At 42.0% G+C, this 10,636-nt stretch overlaps 1 protein-coding gene across 1 annotated transcript; it reads right to left on the bottom strand.

The window, feature by feature from the left end:
• Nucleotides 1–5,698: 5,698 nt before the first annotated feature.
• Nucleotides 5,699–7,829, bottom strand: LOC131151240 (predicted GPI-anchored protein 58). The gene is made up of 4 exons (XM_058102492.1): nucleotides 7,725–7,829; nucleotides 6,591–6,729; nucleotides 6,270–6,500; nucleotides 5,699–6,036 (listed from the first exon to the last, which is right to left on the bottom strand). The coding sequence occupies exons 1-4, from the start codon at nucleotides 7,827–7,829 to the stop codon at nucleotides 5,699–5,701; spliced, it is 813 nt and encodes a 270-aa protein (XP_057958475.1).
• Between the last annotated feature and the right edge of the window lie 2,807 nt (nucleotides 7,830–10,636).

Below are 10,636 nucleotides of genomic sequence, written 5' to 3' on the forward strand. Positions count from 1 at the left end.
AATGATTAGCATTGGTTACGTGTAACTTTAATTGCATACGTATTTATGGTAAAGTAAAACTCTCCACCTGAGGGCTTATTGAGGAAGGCGAGTGCCCTGGTAGTTATTTGTGGGTACTAGAGTAGAGGGAAGCTACTTGTATGGGTGTGTATGCTTCCCTATTCTCGAAGCCTTTACCTTGATACATAACTCGAGGGCTTGCTGAGTAAGGTGAGTGCCCTAGTATTATCGCTAGAGCATAGAAAAGCTACTTGTATGGACGGGTAGATTTCCCTTTTTTCGAGAATTATTAGTAAAAATAATTATGTATGTATGTATACTTTGTAATTATATAATAAACACTTCAGTCACACACTGTTGTAACTTATTTCTTCCTTACTGAGAGGTGTCTCACCCTGGCGAAGATTTAATCTTTTCAGGTCCTCTTGGTGATAGAGTTTAAAAAACTCTAGGGTAGGGTAGTTGTGTGAGTAGATAAAAGAACGGATATATGTATAAACTGTGTTTAATATTTTTTCTTGGTTATGTAATATGGAGAATATGGTTGTACCTATTTATGGGTTTGCGTATGTTTATATATATATACTCTGGTATTTATTTAAGGTTGTTTAGTTCTACTGTGTGAATAGTATCAGAGATGCGTGGAAGGTCTCATAACACTCTGGGCCCCACTTGGCGAGTTCGGGGCATTACAGTTGGTATCAGAGCCATAGTCACCCGGAAGTGTGATAAGATTCACACTGCCTAGTTATGCAAATGCTCAGAGACTTAGGTTATAGATTCCACATACTTTAGGAGGATTAATATCAGAGTATAGGTTTGAGTTTAATAAGGGTAGGACTGGGTAGATTAGGCAGAAATCCCTTGACAGACTTTTGTGATTTTCTGAATCAGTTGACGGTTTCAGAAAACCATGGTAAATCCATCGACATTGATGTTTCCAAGCAGAGAGACTGAAACTTGGAATTTGAATTTGGAGGTTAAGATGATTACGGATAATTGAATGTCAGATGTTTAATTAACGATTTGATATTAAATTGGTTTCTTGTTTTATGATTATGTCAGTTATATTAAGATGTAAAAATTTTAAACTTGCCTTTGTTTTATATATATATATATTCAGAATGGATCCGAGAGGCAAAGGCGTGGATGATAAAGGAGGAAATGAGTTGGGAGCTTCTAGTGATGATGAGATTGAGACCTCCCAACTATTGCAAGGTATAGCTCGTCAGGGCAAAGAAGAAATGAGACAAGATATCGGGGGATCAAGCTACCCACCTGTGAACCAGGGTTGCATGATTGATCAATTTACCCACTTGAAACCCTCTACTTTTGAGGGTGGTATTGATCCAATCAAGGCTAAGACTTGGATGCAAAAGATGGAGAAGATAGTGGCAGTGTTGAATTGCACTGAGGAGCAAAAGGTTCTTTTCACCACCTTTAAGCTGGCCAGCGAAGCTGAATGGTGGTGGCATGTGATGAAGTTGTTGGAAGAACGGTGAGCAATACCTATAGCAATGACTTGGGGTCATTTCAAGCAGGACTTCTATGACCGATACTTCCCTGTTACCACCATGAATATAAAGGTAGAGGAATTTTTCAACTTGACTCAAGGACGCTTCACTGTTTAGCAGTTTGCTGCTAAGTTCTTGGAACTTTCTCGCTTTGCACCTTTTATGGTTCCAGATGAATACCAAAAGGTGAGATGGTTTGAAAGGGGCTTAAATCAGATCATTCACGAGCACATGGCATGTTTGCAGATTCAAGATTTCACGAAATTGGTGGAAAAAGCCACTATTGCAGAGTCGAGTCTGCATAGAGGTGTAGAGCGTCAGAACGAAGAAAAAAGCCTATGTCTCCCAGTCCTCATGCAAATGTCAGACAGGGGTCATGGAGGGGAGACAAAGATATTGCAGGTCAGAGGTCAAAAAGGAATGATCGAGGATGTCAGGGCAATTCATCACGCCCCCACTATCCTAGACGCAATCAAAGGCATTGGAGAGAATGTCGAGGTAGAGGTGTCGTGTGCTACAGATGTGGAAAATATGGCTATATAGCTCGAGAGTGCCAAAAACCACCAAATAATGCACTTGCTCCACATCAAAATCAAAGGAACAACCCAGTGCCTCACGGCGGCTATGCCCCGGCACGTGTTTATATGTTGGGTACACCTAAGGGGGACAATGCTAAAGGGTCCGGTAATATGTCTACGTTAGCATGAGTATTAATGACTTTGTATGATCTTATGTTGCATATGTTAGAATTTATTGAAATGTATGAATGTGGTTAGTTAGCTTTTTAGTTGTGAAAAATAAGTGATTAACAAATTTCGAGGACGAAATTTTCTAAGGGAGGGGAGAATGCAACGACCTGAAAAATTTAAGTAATAAAAGAAAAGAAATGGAAAAAGGAGAATTTTTTAAGAAGTGTCAGCGAGGATTCGTCGATGAACCAATCGGTTTTGTCAACGAACATTCTTCCTTGGCCCGTCAACGAAGACATATGTCTCATCGATGAAGATTTACCGAAAGGGGTTTTAGACATTTCAAAAATTCGTCAATGAACTCATGGCTTCATCGACAAATGTTCTTTTTGGAATCGTCAACGAATCCACGTGTCTCGTCGACGAGTCCCTTCCTATATATAGCGTTTCCTTTCATTTTTCAACGAAGAAATCTCTTACTTTTACTCTCTCTCTCTCTCTCTCTCTCTCTCTCTCTCTCTCTCTCTCTCTCTCTCTCTCTCTCTCTCTCTAAATAAATGGCCTCTCTACCTTCTCTCTTCGAATCTGGCCTACATTCAACCATATTTGATGATCCGGAACCACCACGAGGTTCATGGGATCATTCTTTGTAAAGCTACCAGAGCAGATCGTTGATTTTGGATTTTGGGGCACCATCCCAAAATTAGGGTAAGTGAGATATTTTAGGGTTTTATTATTATTTTGAAATATATGGAACCTAGAAAGTATTAAATGAGTGTTTTTTCTAAGATTTGAGTACGTTGGGATTTTTGGAATACAGGGTCTTGTTTTCGTTTGGTTTAGGCAGGAACTTGAGGAGCGAGTAAGGGGAAATATGTTATAACAATTTTTATTAATTTTAAATCAGTTAATTTTGGGTATAAAATTCTACATATTTAGGTAAAAAAAAATTTTGAATAGTGCAGGCATTGAAAATACTGTTTTTGATTATATATTATATTGGAAAAAATCGTGTGGCATGAAAACAACTTTGATAACTAAATGGTTATAGGTACTGCTTGATTTCTTCTGTTGTTCACTTGTGGTTACTATTGGGTTGCAAATTATGTTTGGTTGTGATGCTATTTGGATAATTAAATACTGTGAATGGGAATGCATTGATGTGTGTACCTGTACTAGATGTGTATTGTTTTATGGTTCATGTAAATTGAAATATAGCGTTGGTAGTGGTATGAAGAGGTCGTTATATCATACCTGATATAACCATCATATAACGTTGGCAGTGGTATGAGGAGGTTGTTATATGAGCATTTATATTAGGGGGTAAAACATTGGCAAGTGGTATGAGGAGTTTGTTTTACCTATTTACCATGAATAGGGTAGTATGTGTGTAACCTGTGTGATTGAGAAGTATGTGTTGTAACCTGTGTGGTTAAGAAGATTATATAGTAACCTGTGAGGTTGATGGTCTTGTGTGGACCGTGTAATCTGTGTGATGTTAGTCCTGTGTGGACCGTGTAATCTATGTGATGTTAGTCCTGCATGGACCAATCTTGTGTGAACGTTGTATTCTGTGTGGATATGGACCTTATGTGGGTGTGAATGAAGAATGTGTATATCTTGTGTGGATTGATTGTGATATGCGTATACATGTGGATCTTTGTGAAATGATTAGCATTGGTTATGTGTAATTTTAATTGCTTAAGTATTTATGGTAAAGTAAAACTCTCCACCCGAGGGCTTGCTGAGGAAGGCGAGTGCTCTAGTAATTATCTAGTGGGTACCAGAGCAGAGGAAAATTACTTGTATGGGTGGGTATGCTTCCCTATTCTCAGAACGTTTACCTGGATACATAACCCGAGGGCTTGTGAGTAAGGTGAGTGCCCTGATATTTTTGTTAGAGCAAAGGGAAGCTATTTGTATGGGCGGGTAGATTTCCCTATTTTCTAGAATTATCAGTAAAAATAATTATATATGTATGTATACTTTGTAATGATATATTAAATACTTCAACCACACACTGTTGTAACTTATTTCTTCCTTACTGAGAGATGTCTCACACGCGGCGAAGATTTAATATTTTCAGGCCCTCCAGGTGATCGAGCTTAAAAAGCTCCATGGCGGGGTAGTTTTGTGAGTAGATAAATGAACAGATATGTGTATAGACTGTGTTTAATATTTTGTCTTGGTTATGTAATATGGAGAATATGGTTGTACCTATTTATGGGTTTGCGTATGTGTGTATATATATATATATATAAATATATATATATATATATATATATACTACTATGGTATTTATTTGAGGTTGTTTAGTTAGTTTTGTTGTGTGAATAGTATCAGAGATGCATGGATGGTCTCATAACACTCCGAGCCCTACTTGGCGAGTTCGGGGTGTTACAAACTAGGACAATCTTCACAAATTTTGTCATCTTTATGCTACCGATAGGAAACTAAGCTCAAAGAGAGGGTTCATAAATTATGTTTATCTCCAGGGGTGGCTTAATTCTCATGTCTTAAGTAGGCTACAAGACCTAGGTTTATATCTCCCCACTAGACAACACCTCTAGGCTAGCAAATGCAAATACAGAGACTAGCATGCAAAGAATATACAGAGAAGGAAAGTTGAGTTCCATGAACTCAGAGTTCATGTAAATGACTTTAAAAGAAACGAAAGGCTCAACAAAACCTCACAAGGTATCATAGTCACCACAGTTGTTCTCTCAGTGCTCTCAAGGAACCCTAAGTGATACAAATCATGTGAAAGTGCATCCTAACCTTGTAAAATACCATGTAAATACAAGAACTTATACAACAGTATTAAAATGGATGAACTCCTAGTCAATCCTCATTGAGTTGCAAAACAAGTAAATTGACTATACTGCGTGAAACTGCGCACAAGCAACTCACTACATTGTTAGTGAGCATAATAAAGTCATCTAAAGGACACAACCTAAGCATGTAACATACAAACTATATAGCATTATGTAAAGGGTATCAAATGTGTTAACATGGCATGCAACAAGCAATGTTCACTAAAAATTTTAAAAATTATGTCATTTTTGAGCCCGAAATATGTCATGTAGTGCTTGCCTAACCCCTTACCCCCAACTTAAAACTTCAATGTCCCTATTGAAGTATGGAAAGAAAGAACCCGGAAAGCAAGGGAAGGAAGCACTACATGGTGCCTGAAAATCTAAAAAATATACCTGCTTCAGGAAGCATCCACATAAAATCCAGAAATGTAAAGAAAAGAACAATGGTACACTGAGCACAAAATACAGGTAGAAATAAAGCACCATGTATTCATTAAGCATGGAGGTAGTACAACTAAAAATAGATACATGACAAGCACAAGTACTGCCACTCACAAGCATGGTGATACAAAAGAAAATGAACATACAAATAAAATAAGAAAAAAGAAAAAAAAAATGTGTGCACGAGCATAATACATATGCAAGAGAGTGCATAGCAAAGAATCCCTAATAGCCAGCCCTAATCCTCCTTAGTAGAACCGCCAATGTCATAATTAGAATCACTACCCCCCAAATCACCAAAAGCATTAGATGGAGTGCCCTCATCAGACCGATGAACCGCATTAGATCGCGGGCCCGTAGCAGACTCCTCCTTATCAGAAAAACTACCAGACACCACGGGTAACTCAGGTGAAGCTAGAGCGGGGGGTGGCACACAAGCTGGAGCGAGGGATGGCACATAAGTAGTTGGAGCCGGTGATGGCAGTTTGGGTGCAGGTGGTGGAGTACGTGAAGCAAGCACCGCAGATGAAGCAGAAGGAGTGGGTACACGCGGCGGAACAAATGGTGGAGCATGTGCTCAAGGTGGCGCGCCAGATGTTAGGGCAGAACTAGTCAAGTCCACTACTATGTGGTGTAGGATAGGAAGAACCGAGGCGGGTAGTGTAAACATCTAAAGAGGCACTAGAGACCACAGGACATCCACTGGCAAAATGAGTGTTGTCGTCATAGAGTGATCTGGCTGGCAAATGCTGAAGTATCGAATGGCTCAACGTCCTGCTCTATAGATCGTATGAGGGACTTAGCCTCACTTACGGCAGTAGCGGATATTGGTGTCTCCTCAGAATGAAGCGCCAACTCATCTATGTTGCCTATCTTAATCTCGATCATCACCACTAGGCTAGCCGACGGAATAACATGCGATGCAAAGGACTGATGGTCGGGCTGTGGTGGAGGGGACGGAGGAGTAGGAGAGCGCACAACTAGTGAGGGAGGCAAAGTAGGCGATGGAGGAGCGGATGAAAAAGAAGCCTCTTGTGTAGCTATGGGGGATGGAGGAGCATGAGGAACTAAAGGTCCACGAGTCGAGGTTTAAGCTATGAATCTCGGAAATCCAAAATTCTCTAATGCACTTGAGAAGCAGACTCGAAGTACCTCGAAAAGTGCCTTGAATCCCTGAGAAAGTGTCTCCTTGATCTCCGCCAACTCGTGTTGTACCTCAGCTCTAAAATAGTAAAACTCCAAGCACATGTAGCTCAAGCCATCCCCTGCCTGAGGCACAGTGGAGCATGCTTATGGATAAGGTGCCGAAGCTGGAGGTGCTGCCTCTGAAGGTGTCGCAGCAGAGGTGGAGGGCTCAATAGTAGTTCTCCCCCAACTTCTTCTTCGATGCTCTGCGAAGTGGTGGCATCGGCGGGTGTGCTGGCTCCTTGGGGTAATGGTAGAATAACGATATACAAAACTTTGACCTTGGTTCAGCCTCAAAGGGTGCCCAGCGGTGAACCTTCATCCATGTCGTAGCCAATAAATTCAGGCTTTAACTCCATGTCTGTTCGATGGTGACCTCTCTTATGGGGATGTGTGCGTCTAGATCGCCCAGGTTGATCTTCTTGCACGTCAAGATCAATATGATGATCTAGGTGTATGCAATGAGGGGCCTCGTTGACTTCCTAGTGTCCTAACTGCGCATCAGCCTCCTCAGCCTCGGGTGCCTCATGTTCCGCTCGTAGAACATGATCATCTCATCCATAATGAGTCGAGGAATGTCGATCTTCATATTTTGATGCAAGACATATATGAACTACAGATGAATGTCGCATCTATCTGAGTGATTTCCAGACATTTAGATATTGCACTAAAGGATGAGGTCCAAAAGGAGCAGGTAATCGAGTACTCTACTCCGTGCCATGCACGTGCCTCACTGCATATTTTCACCATCGTAGTAGAGGACGTGAAACATCCAGTTGATGATATGGTGGAGATTTGAAGAAAATATGGCCTCCTACAATGTATCATCGGCCTTCTCGTGGGACTATACCCTATCGATCAAGCCTGGAGTGAGCTCGAACCCTATGCCTTAAACTGTAGTGGACTAGATGCCCGTCTGTGGATCATGCTGCATGTTCTAGTAAAACTCCTGCACCAAGGCTAGATGATATGTGGTGGTGGGCGGGGTCATGTAATGATCCATCTTCCAATGCTCGAGAACCTCTACGCAACATCTCCTACAAGAGTGGGCACGAGTCTCATCCAACTGGAATTTGTACATAGGTCAGAAATCGTAATCCTTGAGGGTCATCCTCGATGCCCTCGACCCGCTGGAAGGCAAAGTCTGCCCTCTCTGGGTCGCTCAACTCCTCGTCGTCATCCATGTAGGTGGATTATGGTCGGACCTAAACAAAGACTCGTCCCTCGGCGGATCCTAGACCCTCTTTCGTTTGGCCTCAAATCAAGAGGACTGGGGTTACTTGAAAACAGCCTAAGACTCTAAACAGCGCAGAATTGTTGAAGAAGCTGGGAAAACTCAATGAAGGTTGTGAACTATAAAGCCGGTAATGAAGATGGGAGGTGGAGAAGATGAAGATACATAGACGTAAGGAATTCTAGGAAGGTGGAGGAGGCTTGGGCGACTAGATCGAGCTTAGGTGCAATGAGGAGAGATGAAGAAACAAGTGGTTAGGGCTTCGCAGGAAGAGAGGTTTAAAATGATTTGTTACAGTCTCGACTTGAATGCACCAGCCTTGTACTGGTCACGCCCTGGTCGCACCCCCAACCGAATCAAGAAGACAGGCTCTCGACCAAGTCGCACTAAAGTGGAGTGTTGGTCGTGCCTAGGTCAAAATCCTTGGTAATTTGGAAATTCAAAAGATTTAGTTGCTTGGCTAGGTCACACCTCTGGTCGAGCTTCTCGAGACTTTGGAAGTTAAGAATACTTTCACAGCTTCAACCAAGTCACACCTGTGCGTGCTGGTTGCGCCCTAGTCGCACCCCCAACTAACCTATGACCTACTTAAGACCCTAAACCTTATCTACTTTACAATGTACAACCTATGGACTCAAAGAAGAAATATAAAGAAGTAATACAATTGGGTCACCTCCTAGAAGCGCTAAGTTTACCGTCTTCAGCCAGATGCAATGAATGTGCATTTCGAACTCACCTAGGCTTGAAAATGGGACTTTCTTCCACCATGCCCCCACTAAACCATTTTCACTTACCCAAATTCATCCCTCTAATCTAGAGACCAAATCATAAATGGCAAAGATCTGCTTATATGGGTCCTCCGGGCTAGATATGGAGGTGCTATCGGGCTGAAGTATATCCTCAAGGGGGTCCCTCAAAAATCAAGGGAGCCACTTCTTCAACATATTCATCAATCATGTCAACTTCCACAACTTGGACATCATCGAGTGGATGTTGGGAATCATGAAATACATTCAGCCCCTAGCTACATGTTGCCAAAGGACATATCCATGATCCCAATCCTACTCTGAATGCAAGCATTAGTCGTAACTAAGAATGGTCATCCTAATAAAATAGGGATTGGATCCTTGGTTGGATCAGCACGTTCCATATCCAAGACAACAAAGTCAACTGGGTAATATAACTCTTCAACTTTGACCAAGATGTCCTCTATCACACCCTCGGGCTTTTTCACTAATTGGTAAGCAAAGCTCAATGTGACCAAGGTCGGCTTCAGCTCTCTTAAATTGAATTGTTGGTAGACCGAGTAAGGAAGTAGGTTCACAATCGCTCCTAAATCTAAAAGAGCCCTATTGATGGTGTAATCACTGATTACACATGAGATGGTGGCAGCGCCAGGGGTTTTTAAGTTTTGGAGGAATGTGAACTAAAATAATTAAGCTCACATGCTCGGTCAGCCTTACTTGTTTGTTCATATGCACCCTCGACTTGCACTTTTGTGTGCACTAGTCCTTGAGAAACTTGGCATACACAGGCACTTGCTTGATAGCATCTAAGAGAGGAATAATGACCTTGACTTGCTTGAATGTGTCCATGATTGACTCAGTGGTTTCCTTTTTATACTTTGAGGGTGCATAAAGGGTTGCAAGGAATGGCACTATAGGGACATAATGGGGAAGTGCTCCATCATTGGAGGGGTTAGATATCTCAATATCAGTCACCGAATTAAAGGAAGGAGGATTACATGGTACATCATCGGGCTCATCCCTCATCTTCTCCCTACCCTTTTCTTGGTCTAACTTCTCCCCAACCCTATTGTTTACCTCCTTACCACTCTGAAGAATGGTTACAACTTGGGCTTACTCATGATACGACAAAGGACTAACAGTTGACTCACATTTTACCCCGTACTGACCCTTGGGGTTCACTAAAGGCTGACCTGACAACTTACCCTTATCTCTCCTACTCAAAGATGTAGCTAGTTGACCCACGGTGGCTTCTAGCTTGGCAATAGACTAGGAGTATGAGTAGAGTAATTTCCGGTCCACTTGGCGATCAGCCTCAATGCCCTCGAGGGCTTTCAACATTGTCTCCAAAAAAGATCTATCATATTGGGGCTGAGGAGGAGATGGTAATTGAAACACTAATTGTCTAGGGGCAAACATAGGAGGATTTTGAGAGTTTTGGAATGGGTGAGAAGGTGGAGCAGTGGGTCATTGCTGAGGTCTTTAAGCTTGAAAACCGAGAGCTTGTGGCCTCCAAGAGAAGTTAGGATGCTTACTCCACCCAGGATTGTACTTGTTAGAATAGGGATCATTGGTCAACATGTCATACCAATTATGGGTGGCCTTAACTTCCTCCTGCAAAAAATTAGGTGGGGGAGGCCCATGGGGGCAATTATAACAAGTGTGTAAGGGATCAGAGTAGATGGCACACACCTCTGCACACGCTACAGGCTGAGGTTGTTGTCCTAGTGATAGTAACTGGTCTAATTTCTTCACGATGGTGTGTAGTGTGGGCACAAGGTCATGGCCCATGGCTAACTCATAAACTCCCTTAGTATGGGAAAAGGAAGGTTGGGATGGTCTACGATAAGCAACAGCATGCTGCTAAGAATTCTAGGTGAGGTTCTTAAAGAGAACCCATGCCTCATTCTTATGCTTCGTGAGGAAAGTACCTCCACAAGATGCATCTACCATGGCTCTATCATGTTCAGTTAATCCTTCATAAAAGGTATGAACCAATTTCAACCTAAGG

The sequence above is a fragment of the Malania oleifera genome, chromosome 3, assembly GCF_029873635.1.
Source record: "Malania oleifera isolate guangnan ecotype guangnan chromosome 3, ASM2987363v1, whole genome shotgun sequence".
NCBI classification, from domain to species: Eukaryota; Viridiplantae; Streptophyta; class Magnoliopsida; order Santalales; family Ximeniaceae; genus Malania; species Malania oleifera.